This window comes from Galleria mellonella, unplaced genomic scaffold (genome assembly GCF_026898425.1).
Source record: "Galleria mellonella isolate WM207_F2 unplaced genomic scaffold, CSIRO_AGI_GalMel_v1 utg778, whole genome shotgun sequence".
Classification (NCBI taxonomy): Eukaryota; Metazoa; Arthropoda; class Insecta; order Lepidoptera; family Pyralidae; genus Galleria; species Galleria mellonella.
Window position 1 is genome coordinate 452026 of NW_026442150.1, and position 18390 is coordinate 470415.

Below are 18390 nucleotides of genomic sequence, written 5' to 3' on the forward strand. Positions count from 1 at the left end.
TCCACTGTAAAGAGAAAAGTTTTTGTTGTTTGCTTGTTTGTTTTTTAATGGATAAATCCAAAAACTACTTAATTGATTTTAAAAATTCTTTCACGTATAGAATTGTACATTAACACAGTAACATTGTCAGTAAGTAACGTAAACTCCTATATTATTATTTCCTAAATTTCTATGCCCGTGTGCAGTCGGGCTGTGTGTCTAGTATTTTATAAAAAGTTGTGTATTATTATAATACCGAGGCGGCAAACAAGCATACGACCCACCTGATGGGGTGGGGGGGGGGGGAAGGGATTGTTAGTAATGGAGACTCAGAATCCCATTGCTAGCAATATACCCAACCAGGTCGAGCTCCTCGCGGTTCTCCCTGGAAACTATCATAGTTAATTCCTGATGAATTCATCATGATGGGCTAACTGGCCTGTTTTCATTCTCATCTATCACCCTTCACTGGTGCTCCGCCAGCGTATACCGTTAGCGCAGGCGGGGTTACTATACCATTTTCGCCCATAAAAAAAGACCCACCTGATGGTAAGTGGTTTCTTTTTTTTTAATGGATGATGATGGAATGCTAACTCTGCCTGTACTATTGGTATACACTGGCGGGGCAAAAGTGAAGGGTGATAGGTGAGGATGAAGTAGGCCAGTTAGCCCATGGTGATAAATTCACTAATGTATCAGTCATGATGGTTTCCAGGGGGAACCGCGAGGAGGTCGACCTGTGAGACTATATTGCAAACAATAGGGTTGCTAATCCTCATTACTAACTATCCCTTTTCCCACCGATGGTAAGTGGTTACTGTAGCCTATGAACGCTTGCAATACTAAGAGTATTACGCTCGCGAAGCCGACCCTTTTTTTATACCACTGAAGTGGGATAATTATGATTTTAAGGAAGCTAATGTTTATTTATATATTTATTGTACACTTTATTGCACTAAGTAAAAAGAAAAATAACAAATACAGTAAATATTAATGAGAAATGATACAAAAAGCGGCCTTATCGCTAAGCAATCTCTTCCAGACAACCTTTTGTTTTAACTTTTCGAGGGAAAAGTTAATAAATCGGATTAGTAACCCCATTACTAGCAATACATGGTGTATTGCTAGTAATGGGGTTCATCGTATCAGGTCGACCTCCTCGTGGTTATAATAAAGATTTCGCTGCGATATCAAATTGATAATTTAATTTTAGTAATAGATTTATAGAAATGACGCCTTAAATTTGATAACATTGTATTAAATTTTAGATGCATCAATTTGTGAACCGAGTTAACAATGTCATCAGCAGGCTACTGGAATAGTTGTTATTTATATTTTGCATCGTTGAATCAGTGATAGTCGTGTATCCGAGCTCTTTGTACGCGTTTCCTGAGACTTTTAATTAAAAAAGAAATAAGTCATATTTTTTTTTAATCGTGTTTACGTCTATGGTTTGAAATCAAAATGTAAATTTAATTTATTTAGTGTATTTAAATTTCAGTTATATATTATATTTGTATAAGTGTTAATAAATACAATTTTTATTATTGTATGTGTACTTAAGAATATTTGGCGGGAAGATGATTATAAATTTTCTTTTTATTATCTGTGCTGCCGTTGTCTCTGCGCAATATGAAGGTACGTTATAGATTTTTGTAATTGTTCGATTCCAGACAAATTATCTTTTTGAAGACTAGGCAGCATGGTCTCCGACCTTAGCCTGTTCCAAACGGAACAAACGTACTAAAAAAAAAAAAAAAAAGGTACGTTATATTTTTTTTTTTTTGTTTTTTTTTTTATTTCTTTTATTAATTTTACAGAAAGGAAGGGGTGATCTATTCTATGCCGGGACCACACGGACAAGTAATGACGTAGTAGTAGATTATAAATCTATGAAATAAACGGATTTAAAATGACATATCACATTAAATAATTAACTTATATTTAATGACACGATATCATTAAAAAATAATTTTAAACAACTATACAAGAAACACGTTCTACGCTCTTAATTATGTTGGGGAATTCCTTATGTTACTAAGATTATTGGACAGTATTTTTTCAAACAACTTGATAAAAATAAAATGACCATATTTGAATACTGCCCCTTCCTTTCACGTGGCTGTCGACGCACAATGGCCCAAATGAGAGGCTAAGTGCAGAAAATGGAGTCCCTTTCACGTGGCTGTCGTAAGAGGCGACTAATAGAACTAAATGGTTCAGGAATGGGCAGAAGCGTAATAGTAATAAATTTATTTGCATTAAATAGGGTATTTTTTTTTAATGGGTGATAATGGAATAGTAACCCCGACTGCGCTATCGGCATACGCCGGCGGGGCACCAGTGAAGAATGATAGGTGAGGATGAAGCAGGTCAGTTGGCCCATCGTGACGAATTCGACGAGTGTCACTCGACAGTGAAGCTGGTGGAACAAAATCAATGTCGAGTGACACTCGATATTGGAGTGGAAAGGGTTGAAACATCCACAAAACCTAACTGCGGTTGACAACGCACTTGCTAAGTGAAGTAGATAGATAGATAGATAATTTATTTGCATTACTTACAGCACACAAACAGCAAAAAATACAAAAGCAAAGTGAAAAAAGATAAAAAAAGATACATGTACAAAAGATTAAAAAAAAAAACAACAAAAACAAAATCAGAATGCATAAAATTAGTAAAAAAACTTTTTTCTTCATGCGTATGCCACAGTAATACAAAATGGCCACAACTCAGTTTTTTGCTTCGCCCTAAAAAGAGCAAAACACTGATATTCTGTTGTGGCCAAGAGCGAGCCGCGAAATATCACCAAAAAAAAAAATAATAAAAGAGAAAGAAATACAGATCAAATACATAGTGTGCGTTCGTTATATTCGCTATATTTGCTAAAGTAACTACTGCCATAACCCTGGGGGAGGCATATGTTCAGGAGTGGACAGTTAACGGCTGAATAGACAATGATAATGAGGGGGGGGAAGGGATTGTTAGTAATGCAGACTACCAATTTCATTGCTAGCAATTATACCCTGTCAGTTCAACCTCCATATCTCCCTGGAAACCATCGTGCTGAATTCCAGGTATATCAATCACGATGGGCTAACTGACCAGCTTTCATTCTCACCTATCATCCCTCACTGGTGCTCCGCCAGTGTATACCGATAGCACAGGCGGTGTTACCATTCCATTATCATCCATTAAAAAAAGTACAAAGTAGAGACTAAAAGGTAGTGTGGTATTTTTTTTTTACAGGTGAATCTTGCGTCAAAGATGGAGTAGCTGGGACATGCATCAATATACGAGACTGTCAGTCTGCTTTGGATGATTTTAAGAACCGAATACCACCACAGGTAACACTACTTTTAATTAATTTTTTTACGATTTTGTACACAAGTCGTTTTTTTTTGATGGGTGAAAATGGTATGGTAACCCCGCCTGCGTTAACGGGACACGCTGGCGGAGCACCAGTGGAGGGTGATAGATGAGAATGAAAACAGGCCAGTTAGCCCATCATGATGAATTCAACAGGAATTAACCATGATAGTTTCCAGGGGGAACCGCGAAGAGGTCGACCTGGTTGGGTATATTGCTAGCAATGGGATTCTCAGTCTCTATTACTAACAATCCCTTTCCTCCCCTACAAAAGTCGTTTGCTTGGTCACCTCTGTCCCATTCGTGTTTTTACCGTAAAGCAGTTGTGTTTGCATGGCTGTGTTTCGGTTTGAAGGGTGAGATATGGCAGTGAATTTACAGGGTACAGAGGAATCACACCTGAGTCCTCAGGAATGGCAACGCTCAATGGGTATCATGGGTGAAACAGTACACTCCGTTATGTCCACGGTACTGCTCATGTCTATAGGCGACGGTTACCACTTTACATCAGGTGGGCCGTCAGCTTGTTTGCCATTCTATATTGCATAGAAAAAATAACATTACCTTTTATTATCCAGAGATGCGGCTTCTCCGGCTTCGACATCATGGTGTGCTGTGTAAACAAGCAGAACCCATCACCAGCTGCGACCACAACAACACCCCGGCCACAAGTTACCACTACCACGAAGAGGTAAGCCACTATCCTCTCCATCCATACCAACCACCCATCTCGCTAACGACTACTAGTAAACAGGAGGGGGTGGGGGGGGGGGGAGGAATTGTTAGTAATAGCGTTTTTAATTAATGATATTGGAACTGTACCCCGAATGCGCTATCGGTGTACATTGGCGGGGCACCAGAGAGGTATGATTAGTGAGAATAAAAAGGCAGGTCGGTTAGCTCATTGTGACGAATTCAACGATAAATTAATCACGATGGTATTCAAGGAGAAGCGCGTAGAGGTCAACCTAATAGGGCATATTGCTAACAATGGGGCAGTCAAACTCCATTGCTAACAATCCTTTCCCCCCCCCTTAGTTATGGAGTTAGAATGGTGACCCCTTCTGCGCGAACGGAATACGCTGGCGGAGCACCAGTGAGAGGTGATAGGTGAACATAAAAAGGCAGGTCAGTTAGCCCCTCGTGACGAATTTAATCATGATGGTTTCCAGGGAGAACCGTGTGGAGGTCGACCTGATAGGGTATATTGATGGTAATAGGAACTAACCTCCCCATTAGTAATAAACAGTAATGGGGTATAGCTCTTTCATTGCTAGCAATACACCCTGTCAGGTCGATCTCCCCAGCCATCCTATCTTGAAAGAGGAGACCTGCCCTTACCATCAGGGGGCGGGTCGCTGTTGGAGATGTGGTGAGTGCGAAAGCGAACCCATGTCTCCGACATATGACAGACAATATATCGAGGGTATATTGTCTGGTATTGGTGGGTACACCCCCACCTTACGGGGGGATTCCCACAGTACCCATTCACCTCCCACAAGGTGCATAAAGCATTTTTCAGAGGTAAAAAAAGGTCGATTTCCTCGCGGTCAATCCTGAAGGTCACCCATTCTACGCCGGGATCACACGGTGTTATAAAAAAAAAAATGTATACTTAAACATAAATAATTATATATGAAAATGACCTCTCATCATACTAATATCTTATAATATTTAAATAAGGCATATTTTCCTCAATAAATATGGAAACAGATAAACGGAACCGGTTTATAACGAGGTCGATTATTGTGTAAATTAAATGTTCAATTGAGAAAATATGTAGGCACCTATAATTTTCAAAGCGCTACAAAATAATTTATTATTTTGTTCCACGATTTATTACACTGAGCTCTTCATTGTTCTAATAATTTCAATTCATATGCACGAAGGGACTTCTTTCATTATCCACAGTTTACATGAGTTTTATTTAATTATAATTACTACATTGTATAACTATACTATAATTAGAAATGTAAAACACACACACACACACACACACACACACACACACACACACACACACACACACACACACACACACACACACACACACATGTGCACGCCAGCACTAACACGTTCACACGCACGCACGCACACACGTGCGCACGCATACACACACACACACACACACACACACACACACACACACACATGTGCACGCACGCACTAACACGTTCACACGTACACACGCACGCACGCACACACGTGCGCACAGACGCACGCACGCATACACACACACACACACACACACACACACACACACACACACACACACACACACACACACACACACGCACGTGCGCACGCGCACACGCACGCACGCATGCACGCATGCACGCACGCACGCACGCACGCCCGCACGCCCGGACACAGGCACGCACACGTACACACGCACACACAATGAATAATCTATACGTACATTTACAAAATATTATTTATTTTATTTAAACTTTAATGCACTATAAAACTATGTATGTATGTACATATGGCGGACTGAACACCGGACGGTGTTCTCTACCAGTCGACCATTGGGCGAACAGAGAAATAAGGAGGCGGTGCATTATTGAATAGAGGAAACATAAAAATAAAATACTATTGCGCATTTTTCATATTATTGATGTTTATTTATGAGGAAAGGGGTCTAGTGATCTAAGACACAGGCAGCTCGCTGCCCAGTTTAGACGCCAGTCTACCACAACTATGTTTAGTTACATGGTATTGTTGCCAAATAAATTGTAGTTTGGTTGTGGTGGAGAGATAAAAAATGGTATTATTATTAAATTACATTAGTGTAGAAAGATTGACTGACAATGGAACTCAAACTGTTTTTTTTTTTACAACTTAAAAAGGCAAACAAGCTGACGGCCCACCTGATTGAAAGTGGTAACCGTCGCCTATAGACATGAGCAGTACCACGGACATAACAGAGTATACTGTTTCGCCCATGATACCCCCCATGCGTTGCCATTCCTGAGGACTTGGCTGTTATTCTTCTGTACCCTGTAAATTCACTGCCATATCCCACCCTTCAAACCGAAACACAGCCATGCAAACACAACTGCTTTACGGTTGAAACATGAATGAGACAGAGGTACCCAAGCAAATGACTTTTGTACAAAGTCTCCCTCTGGTAAATGTATATACCGTATAACCCTACCAAATACAGATACAACCCGCTTGCATACTTTCTACATAAACTGTGTCCAATATATAATCTAGTAATGTAAAATTTGTCATTGACAAACAATTGACATATCAAACATTTTCTATACACTAGCCTGCTATGAATTGAGAAAAATTACCACTGGTGGTGTATCTTTCGTCTTCTTTTTACTAATTATATTTGCATAAGAAGAAAGGAGGCAACCATATGATGTACAGTTTTTATTTTATCATTACTTCTATGTAATTCCTTGTTTTTAAAGTAGATTTTTTTTGATGGGTGAAAATGGTATGGTAACCCCGCCTGCGCTAACGGGATACGCTGGCGGAGCACCAGTGAAGGGTGATAGATGAGAATGAAAACAGGCCAGTTAGCCCATCATGATGAATTCATCAGGAATTAACTATGATAGTTTTCAGGGAGAACCGCGAGGAGGTCGACCTGGTTGGGTATATTGCTAGCAATGGGATTCTCAGTGTCCGTTACTAACAATCCCTTTCCCCCCTAGAGTAGATATTAGATGTCAATGAATTACGTATTTCCTTTTTCTTTCCAATCTTATAAAAAATAACCTTTCAGAACCACAACAACCACGGAAGAATACCAGCCAGAGGTCAACGACTATGTTGATAATGAGACCGGGCAGAAGATAGGGGCCAGCACCGGCTCCTGCGCCCCGCTACCACCGTCGCAGACGGCTGAAAAGATTGGCAAGAAGGCCTGGGACAGTGAGTATATTTTTGTTGTCAAATACATTGTCAGTTCTGTAGGTAGAGTTTAATATAGATAGATTGACAGATAGATAGATACTCTTTATTGTTTCCTCAAAAAAATTACAATAGTAAATATAAACAACTAGCGGCCCGGTACGTGCTTCGTGTATAAAGTTAAATTATATATATATATATATATATATATATATATATATATATATATATATATATATATATATATATATATATATATATATATATATATATATTTGGATGGATAGGAGTAATTAAGTGATATAGGTACGTTATATAGATTCAAAATTCAAAATTCAAAAATCATTTATTCATGTAGGACATTTTAGCCGCTTATGAACGTCAAATTTTTACATTATAATTTTATATTTACCCTACCGTCCAGTTCGGTATATAGGTCCAATTGAGAAGAACTGGCAAGAAACTCAATTGAATTACTTTTTTTTTTTTAAAGCCAGTTTATTTACAATGTATATTTATATAGGTGTCTATGTCTAATGTTAAATGAAAATTCAGTGCATGAACAACTATTGCCATGCACACTCGTCATTCAAGTAATCGTTTAGTGAGTAATAGGCTTTGCTCAGTAAATATGATTTAACAGATGTTTTGAATTTATTTAAGGGTAATTCCAACATATCCTTTGGTATCTTATTGTAAATTTTTATACCTATTCCCATAAAAGACCTATTAACTTTTTCTAAACGATACTTGGGGACAGCAAGTTTGTCTTTAAATCTAGTATTAATATTATGAATATTGCTGTTTTTTGGAAATAAGTCAAGATTTTTATGAACATATAGAATATTTGAATATATAAATTGAGAAGCAACGGTGAGAATATTTGCCTCTTTGAATTTCTCTCTTAATGAGTCACGACTCTTCATACAGTAGATCGCTCGAACGGCACGTTTTTGTAATATGAATATATTCTTAATATCTGCCGCTTTTCCCCATAGTAATATTCCATAAGAGAGTAAACTATGAAAATAACTAAAATAGACTAATCTAGCAGTATCAGTATCAGTGTACTGTCTAACTTTACGCACGGCAAAAGCTGCTGAACTTAGTTTCGCTGCAAGGCTTTGAATTTGTGCACCCCATTGTGTTTTATTATCTAGTGTGATTCCTAGAAAGACAGTAGATTCTATAAATTCGAGAGATTCGTCATTTAATTTAATATTGCAGTTAGTATTAAAACTTTTAGATAGAGAGAAATTAACACATTTTGTTTTTTTAGCGTTTAACATAAGATTGTTAGTTGTAAACCAGTGCAGGAGACGCCGCAAAGCACTATTTACATCGTCATAATTATTAGTCATTCTATTAACTTTAAAAATCAATGAAGTATCTTCTGCAAACAATACTATGCCGCATCTATCCTGCTTTTTACATGCTGATTACATGCCCTATCCAATATGTGCAGTGTTGCCGATCTTCTATCGGCGGAAGATCGGCAACATATTTTACTTTCTGTAATGCGCTTCATTTAACGACTTGTAGGCGCCGTCTGCTCGCATTGGTAATCCATATTTAAACTAGCTGTCCATGGCTTCCCCCACGTCAATCAGTTTATGAATTATGACGTGCGTTAACTAGCTTTCTACCGCGGCTATGCTTATTTGAATTAGTACATAAAGTATATTATTTATTAAGTAGGATATATTCTATCTGTGTAGCAAATTTTATTCGAATTCATTCAGCTTTTTAAGTATAACTAATAAATGTAACAAATATCCAAACATCTTATTTAATATTTTAGTAAGATGTGTTTAGTGGATGTGTGGATAAAGTGGATGCGTTTATCCAATCTCTGGATGAATGAAAACTTTTTATTATTCCCAGATTACAAAGATTAACAATATATACACAAACAAAATGGACACTTAATTACATAAACTTAATTGCATAAAAGCAAGATATAGAGGCAACAATGGGCGGCGTTATCGCTAAATATCGATCTCTTCTAGGCAACCTGAGCAATCTCTATATATTCTTATTCTATTTTTCCATCGCGTAAATCATCATCAGTAATAATCATTCATGGAACAAATTTGAAACCAACGCTGTAAGATTTAACTGTCGACTTTTAATGTAGCTGCAACTTTCTGTCGCCGATCTTCCGCCGTAGATGATCGGCGACCGTAAATGTATAATGCTATGTGCGATGCTAGCCTATGAGTGTATCTTATCCTCAGTGTGTGTGGAGTACCAGCAGACCCTGGTATACCCGTGCGAGAAGTCAGTAGTCCTAACTGGTGCCCTGGGACGAGCTAACTATTGCAACCACAATGCTGACGAACTGATCATTGGTGGTGAAGATGCTGCTAAGAACGAGTTTCCTCACATGGTAACATATCTGTATTTCTTTTTAATCCAACTGGGATGCACAGAGGGAGACTTTATACAACTTAAAATGGCAAACAAGCTGACGGCTCACCTGATGGAAAGTGGTAACCGTCGCCTATAGACACGAGCAGTACCATGTACATAACAGAGTATACTGTTTTGCCCATGATACCTCCCATGCGTTGCCATTCCTGAGGACTCAGGTGTTATTCCTCTGTACCCAGTAAATTCACGGCCATATCCCACCCTTCAAACCGAAACACAGCCATGCAAACACAGCTGCTTCACGGTTGAAACACGAATGGGGCAGAGGTACCCAAGCAATCGACTTTTGTACAAAGTCTCCCTCTGGGCTTATTGTACACACTTGTAATATATTAAATATATGACAGAGGTAATCAAATGTACAAAGGCGAGCTTAACTCTAAAAGAGTTCTCCTCCAGCAACACCCAAATTGGAAAGGAGGTTCAGTGTCAAATGACTATGTTATATTCCCAGGCGTTGCTCGGCTACGGACAGCCACCGGACATCAAGTGGCTGTGCGGCGGTACAGTCCTCAGTGATCGATTCATCCTGACTGCTGGACATTGCATAGCACACAGAGACTGGTATGATATTATTTATTTATTTATTTATTTATTTAACTCCTTATTGCACCATAAATTTTGTTTATTTATATACCATGACTGGAGGAATCGAATTAGCAATGACGAGGTCCTGCTTAGGGTTAAGGAAAAAAGACAAATTATTAGAACTATTGAGGACAGAAGAAACTTGTGAACATTATAATAGAAGGTAAGATAGAAGGAAGGAGGGGGAGAGGGAGACCGAGACATAGTTACAGCAGGCAAATCAAGGAAGGAGTTGGTGTCGTGTCGTATCAAAAGGTGAAGAGACTCGCTGACAATCGTAGTGAGTGGCAAGAGCTCCACCGACAAGAGCGCATCTCTTAAATAGGATAGATAGATATACAATGACAAGTGAATAATTCAAGTGTAATACAGTAACATAAATACAGATTGAAATATACACATAAAGGTACAAAAGGCGGTGTTATCGCTAGGGTGATCTCTTACAGACAACCTTTGGTTGAAGGAGAACAGATAGAAGTGGTCAGGTGGCGCAAGAGTGGATTAATGATTTAATTATCAGCCTTTTACCGTCCACTGTTGAACATAAGCATCCCCCTTGGGGAGTTTTGTCAGTAATTTCCACGTTTGGCAGGCGAATAGGCAACCGCAGTTAGGCTTTAGAGATGTTTTAAGAGGGACGCTGCTGCCCATCTCTCGTCCTCCCTTACTTGCCTCTTACGACACCCACGGGAAAGGAAGGGGTGGCCTATTCTATTCCGGGAACAATACGACCCATTAATAATTTATTTCCTTTCTTCTAATTTGTTTTTATACCACTTTGGTGGCAAACAAGCATACGGCCCACCTGATGGTAAGTGGTTACCGTAGCCTATGAACACCTGCAATACCAGAGGTATTACGCGCGCGTTGCCGACCCTGAAGAAACCTCTTTACCCCCCTTTTGAAGAACCCCATGCTGTAGTCTCTTGGGAAAACCTCGGCAGAGAGCTTATTCCATAACCTGAGTGTTCGTGGGAGGAAACATCTCTGAAACCGCGCTGTACGCGACCATTGAGGCTGTAGGACATGAAAGATAAGATGGGGCTCGTGAGCCCACGAATAACTCATTCATGTTTACTTTAAACTAAAGTAAATTATATAACTAGCGGCCCGTCCCGGCGTCGCACGGGTGGACATTTTTACATTTTAAAAAGTGGCCATTAAGGCTGCACACGCGACGGAAGCTTAAAAATGCAGTAACTTCTCCTGTTTTCCCAACATTTCCCTTCACTGCTCTGCTCCTATTGATCGTAGCGTGATGAAAAGTATAATATAACCTGCCCAGGAGTATGAACAATAATTGTACCAAGTTTCGTTAAAATCCGTCGAGTAGTTTTTGTTTCTATAACGAACATACAGACAGACAGACGTAAAATTTTACTGATTGCATTTTCGGCATCAGTATCGATCACTGATCACCCGCTGATAGTTATTTTGGAAATATATTTCATGTACAGAATTGACCTCTCTACAGATTTATTATAAGTATAGATTTGCCCATAACAGAATATCAGTGTTTTGCTCTTTTGAGGGCAAAGCAATAAACTGAGTTGTGACCATTTTGTGTTACTATGGCACACGCATGAAAGAAGGAAATTGTTTTATATATTTTGCTTTTTTTTTGTTGCTTTTTTGTTTTTCATTCTTTTATCTCTTTCACTGTGTATGTCTGTATTGTGTGTATGTTTGTATTGTTATTTGTGTGCTGTAACTAATGTAAATAAATTATCTATCTATCTATCTACAATAGATACAATATGGCAACCCTGCATACAAGTGTAACGTTTGTTTTGTCAAGGGGCAACGTAACCTATGCCGTTGTGGGCATCCTGAAGCGTAGTGAAGTGGACAACGCCAAGATAGTGGGGTTGAAACGCATCATCAAGCACCCTGATTACCACCCGCCGGCGAGGTACAACGATATCGCGCTCCTCGAAGTGGAAACGCCGTAAGTCCATTCATCGCAATTAATTTAATTTAATTTAGTTTAATTCAATTCAATTCAATTCAATTTAATTTAATTTCCTTTCATTTCATTTCACTTCATCTCATCTCATCCCATCCCATCCCATCCCATCCCATTTTTTCATATTCCATCCCATCCCATTCTTTCATATCCCATCCAATTCTATCGCATTCTATTCCATTCAATCTCATTTCATATCATTACATCTCATTCCATCTAATTCCATCCCATTCCATCACACCCTATCCCACTCCAAATCACTCAATCCCATTCTATCCCATTCCATCTTTATATAGGACTTCTTTGTATATGCATGCTAGTTACTTTCCACGATGGTCGTCGGATCGCTTCGCAATATTTCCAAAATGCCTTTTTTTTTGTACAAGTAGGTATGACAGTATTGTATAATTTATAGGTTACAGAGGAATAACATCTGAGTCTTCAGGAATGGCAACGCATGGTGGTTATCATGGGCGAAACAGTATACTCTGTTATGTCCACGGTACTGCTCATGTCTATAGGCGACGGTTACCACTTTCCATCAGGTGGGCCGTCAGCTTGTTTACCATTCTAAGTTGTATAAAAAAAAATACTGAAGTATTTTCTGTTAATATAGATTCAAGTTGGGTCCAACAGTGATACCGGCTTGTTTACACATCGGAGACTCGGTGAACGATGACCGGGCCTCGGCTACGGGCTGGGGGGTAACCGTCAACCGCGGCACGGTCGAAAACAACGCGGAGACCTTGCAGAAAGTAAGTATTGTCTATGGTTTTTTTTTAATGGGTGATAATGGAATGGTAACCCCACCCGCGCTATCGGTGTACACCGGCGGGGCACCAGTGAAGGATGATAGGTGAGGATGAAGCAGGTCAGTCAGCCCATCGTGACGAATTCAACAAGAATTGTTCACGATGATTTCCAGGGGGAACCACGTGGAGGCCGACCTAATAGGCCATTTTGCTGGCAATGGGGCTGTCAAACTCCATTGCTAACAATCCCATTCCCCCTTGTATTGTCTATGGAGGATGTTTTAGAAATAAGGTTTAGAATTAGTAAGGTAACTCATTACCATCTTGGTACTACTATCAACACCTGCAATATCAGGAGTATTACGCGCGCGTTGCCGACCCTGAAGAAACCTCTTTACCCCTTTTTTGAAGAACCCCATGCTGTAGTCTCTTGGAAATACCTCGGCAGGGAGCTCATTCCATAACCTGAGTGTTCGTGAGAGGAAACATCTCTGAAACCGCGCAGTACGCAACCATTGAGACTGTAGGACATCAGGATGAACTCCCTATCGATGGCGAGCCGTACGATGGTAGAAAGTGGCTGTGGGCATCATATTGAACAAATCAATATTATCATATCAGCTTTTAACTGTCCACTGCTGAACATAAGCCCCCCTTGAGGGGTTTTGCCAGTAGTTGCCACGTTTGGCAGGAGGATTGGCAACCGCAGTTAGGCTTTGGAGATGTTTTAAGAGGGACGCTGCTGCCCATGCCTCGCTCTCCCTTAGTCTCTTACGACACCCACGGGAAAGGAAGGGGTGGGCTATTCTATGCCGGGACCAGACGGGACAATGTACTCTCCCTTTATAATATTAATAAAAAATATGTTCACACTTTTGTTTAACAGGTCATCATAAAAAAATTCGCTCCGGACGAGTGTAGAACGAAGTTTCCCAAAAACCGTCACATGAAGCGAGGTTTAGACGACAGCACCCAGATATGTTACGGTGATAAGGAGTCCAACAAGGACACCTGTCAGGTAAAGGCTTACTTTATTTATTTACTTAACCAGAGGGAGACTTTGTACAAAAGTCGTTTGCTTGGCTACCTCTGTCCCATTCGTGTTTCTACCGTGAAGTAGTTGTGTTGGCATGGCTGTGTTTCGGTTTGAAGGGTGGGATATGGCGTGAATTTACAGGGTACAGAGGAATAACACCCGAGTCCTCAGGAATGGCAACGCATGGGGGGTATCATGGGCGAAACAGTACACTCTGTTATGTCCACGGTACTGCTCATGTCTATAGGCGACGGTTACCACTTTCCATCAGGTGGGCCGTCAGCTTGTTTGCCATTCTAAGTTGTATAAAAAAAACGTATTAAAATCCTACCACGACGCACGGAATCAGCTGTGTAAGGTCAACGCTCCGAGCGTACGACACTACGTACGAAGAAGCGCCACTGACCGCACGGTGTAGGTATCACGCGTCGTGGTAATCGTAATATTTCAAATACATTGCGCGGCGTCAACACTAAGTATCGCTAATTATACGGCTGCGGTGCATTACCGGCGGGAGAACAATCTGCCATCTGATTCAGAGCATTCATCTGAATCAGCTGTTTTCGTTTTCGCCAACCTGTCCCTTACACCCTGTATAATACTAACTGATGCCCGTGATTCCGCTTGGCACTACTACTGCCCACTCACTACTTCCTATGCCACTGTGTTAGGTTGACTGGAAGAGATCTCTTTTAGAGGTAAGTTCGCCTTTGCTAACGTTGTTATTAACTTATTGTTACTGTATGTTTTAGTGCAATAAAGATAATAGTTTTTTTAATATATTTCTCAAACATGCTTGGAAATGTGAGCATTATTTTGACAATCGTCTTCGAGATAAATCAAAATTGCCGTACTGGCCAGATACATGCGGGCAGCAGCCGGCAAAAGTATCCATATCTGTCGTGTTTGAATGGAAAAATGGAATGACCTTTTACTTCAAAACATGGCTACCAAGGAGTTAACTAATAAAAGGTTTTATTTAAATTTCGAACTGGCTTGCAAATAGAAAGCTATTTATTGAAAAAAAAAACAAAGGAACATTATGGTGCGTGAAAAATTATTATTGTTCGTTAGTCGTCATTGAACTTAAAAAGTAAAATTGTGTTTTTGATTTCCGCTCATTGTTTGAGAAAAGTACTATACAAGCCTTGGCCACAACTAGGCATTGATGGAATCACGTATGTGTACCTCGGCTACGCCTCGGCCCACATTTGCACGTTCGTCCATCAATGCCTCAGTTGCTGGCCGCTGTAATAATGTACTATATATTAAAAAGCCATTAAAAAAATCTGATTGCAGGGCGACAGCGGATGTCCACTCCAAATCAAGAGTAAGAAAATCAACTGTATGTATGTCGTAATAGGGGTGACGTCATTCGGAAAGGCTTGTGGCCAGCCCGGTGAGCCTGGCATATACACCCGCGTCGTCAACTACGTACCCTGGATCGAAAGTGTGGTTTGGCCATAAGAATAATTAATTTAAAATGAAAGAAAAAAATAAATAAAACATTGCCAAGAACAAAAAAGGTTACATTAATAGAAAACAAACCAGAGGGAGACTTTGCACAAAAGTCGTTTGCTTGGGCACCTCTGTACCATTCGTGTTTCTACCGTGAAGCAATGGCGACACCTGATGGAAAGCGGTAACCGTCACCTATAGACATGAGCAGTACCATGGACATAACAGAGTATACTGTTTCGCCCATGATACCCCCCATGCGTTGCCATTCCTGAGGACTCAGGTGTTATTTCTCTGTACCCAGTAAATTCACGCCACATCCCACCCTTCAAACCGAAACACAGCCATGTAAATACAGCTGCTTCATGGTTGAAACACGAATAGGACAGAGGTACCCAAGCAATTGACTTTTTGTACAAAGTCTCCTTCTGTCTAAAGTCTAAGTTTACTTGCATAAAAATATTTCTTTCTTTCTTTCATATTTATTATTGCCAATATGGCCGCCACACACCATGTGTTGCAGCAAATTTAGTTATTTCATTAAGTTCTTAATACACTTTCAATAGAAGTAATTGAAAATGTAACCGCGTCTCGTTGTAACCACCCCGGGAGCACTGTCCGAGTGTAATCAGTGACGGGTCGAGACGTCCAGTCGATCGGTCGCCGTTTGATTTGTACTGCTGGTGGACATTAGCGGACTGGCTTACGGGCGGGACGAGTTTATAATAATAGTAATTTATTTGGAACAAAAACATTGGTATAATAATAATAATATTTATTAGGTCAAAAAATACATGTTTCAATTTTACATTTGTTCCCAAAACTTCACACTAGGATTCCCTGTGTCGTGAAGTCTTGGGCCCTCTTCTACTATTGGTATTACAATATTATTTAAAAACGATGATATACGCAGAAGTATGAAACTGTGTCGCGAATATCAACGCCCTCCTCGTTATTGCAGGATTCCAAAACGGACCAATTAAAACGTATAGTAATTGTTACATCAACGAAGACATTTGTTTGTATCTAGCAACTAACCAACTGCAATACTAAATAATAACTCTAAACTACAATAAATAAAAAAAAAATGAAAATTTAAATAATTGTTTTTTTTTTTTGTTGGTTGAAAATGGTATAGTAACCCCGCCTGCGCTAACGGGATACGCTGGCGGAGCACCAGTGAAGGGTGATAGATGAGAATGAAAACAGGCCAGTTAACCCATCGTGATGAATTCATCAGGAATTAATCATGATAGTTTCCAAGGAGAACTGCGAGGCGGTCGACCTGGTTGGGTATATTGCTAGCAATGGGATTTTTAGTCTCTATTACTAACAATCCCTTTCCCCCCTAAATTATTATGTTTGTTTATATATTTTTTTCAAGTTTTATTGTAAGAAATTTTTTTAACTTAATAAAGTAAGTACATATTAAGAATATTTCTTAGCAAGAGTTGGTTATGTCTATATTCTGCTTAGAAATGTATTTTTATATTAATTATTTTTTTTTTTTTTTATATTTCTACCTGTATATTGAATAAAATGTATGCTAAAATATATTAATGCTATTTTTATTTCACCATGTCTTCCCGGTATAGAATGAGCTACCACTTCCTTTCCCGTGGGTGTCGTAAGGCGACTAAGGGAACTTAATGGTAGAGAGATACGCAACAGAGTCTCTATTATAACAGTATCAAAGCCTAACTGCGGTTGCCAAACTGCTTGTCAAGCGTGGCAACTACTGGCAAACCCCCCAATAGGAGGAGACCTATGTTCACCAGTCACGGCTGACGATACATATTATGCTTATCATATTGTCTACTCTGTTCTTTAAAAGTTCCCTCTTGTTGGTGCAACTATTTCATGCATTCTCTTCCAGCCATCTTAGGCCTTCTATCTTAGGCCATATCTTTGACCTCCCTATACCATAGTTTATTCAATAGGTGATAATGGAATGGTAATCCCACCCGCGCTATCATTATACACCGGCGGGCACCAGTAAAGGATGACAGGTGAGGATGAAGCAGGCCAGTTAGCCCACCGTGAAGAATTCAACAAGAATTGTTCACGATGGTTTCCAGGAGGAACCACGTAGAGGTCGACCTAATAGGGCATATTGCTAACAATGGGGTAGTCAAACTCCATTGCTAACAATTCCTTTCCCCCCACACTATACCATAGTACCTACCTAATGTTTGAGAACGTCGGAAGGTGAGGTAATGTATCGATTACCATGGCGGTTAAGGGTGTGAAGTCAAGGTCTCAGATTCCAGTTAGTTCGTCACAAAATCTAGTGAAGGTATTTGGAATGCCTACAAATCAAAAACACATTCACAGTAAAATAAAATGTATTCTCTCCTAAAATATAATAGAAAGAATCATTCTGCGGAACTAAATATATCTAATATTAATTTGTAAAATGAACAAAATATGTATTATGCTAAATAGTTTCTATTAAAATAGGTAACTACAGTATTTAAGTTCTAATGTTGCTGACGTAAATTTAGAATAACATTTTGAACATCAGTTTGACGTTTCGAATGGCGGGAATTGTTAAATTGAGGATCATCTTTTTTTTTTAATAATCATAAACAGATTCAAGCAATTTTAATTTTTTTATACACAGCCATGTTTTGATGATTTTTCAATGTTATATTAGTAAAAAATATATATAATTTTTAAACAAAAACGTCAACTCTTTTTAATCTTTGCAAAAAAAGTATATAGAAATATCATAAAAAATTTTTTTGATGATGTTATTAATTTTTTTTTATTGGAGGATTCAATGCAAAATTTTAAATTAAATTATAAATTATAATAGGTTGATGTTAAGAATTGGAAAAAAATGTATGTCTGACATTACGTATATTTGTCGTCTATTTAGTCATCTTTTTTTTTAACAGTCGAGTACATTATTTCTCTGTTTATGACAATTTTTACTC

The 18390-nt window shown here is 39.1% G+C and overlaps 1 protein-coding gene across 1 annotated transcript; it reads left to right on the forward strand.

Annotated features, from left to right (window-relative positions):
* The first annotated feature begins 1315 nt into the window (after window positions 1-1315).
* On the forward strand, window positions 1316-17007 carry LOC113516519 (serine protease snake-like). Its single transcript, XM_052901272.1, has 10 exons — window positions 1316-1617; window positions 3229-3326; window positions 3927-4039; window positions 7091-7239; window positions 9456-9607; window positions 10106-10215; window positions 12038-12187; window positions 12822-12960; window positions 13844-13975; window positions 15293-17007. Exons 1-10 carry the CDS (start codon window positions 1560-1562, stop codon window positions 15458-15460), a joined length of 1269 nt encoding a protein of 422 aa, XP_052757232.1. The 5' UTR covers window positions 1316-1559; the 3' UTR covers window positions 15461-17007.
* Window positions 17008-18390: the final 1383 nt, after the last annotated feature.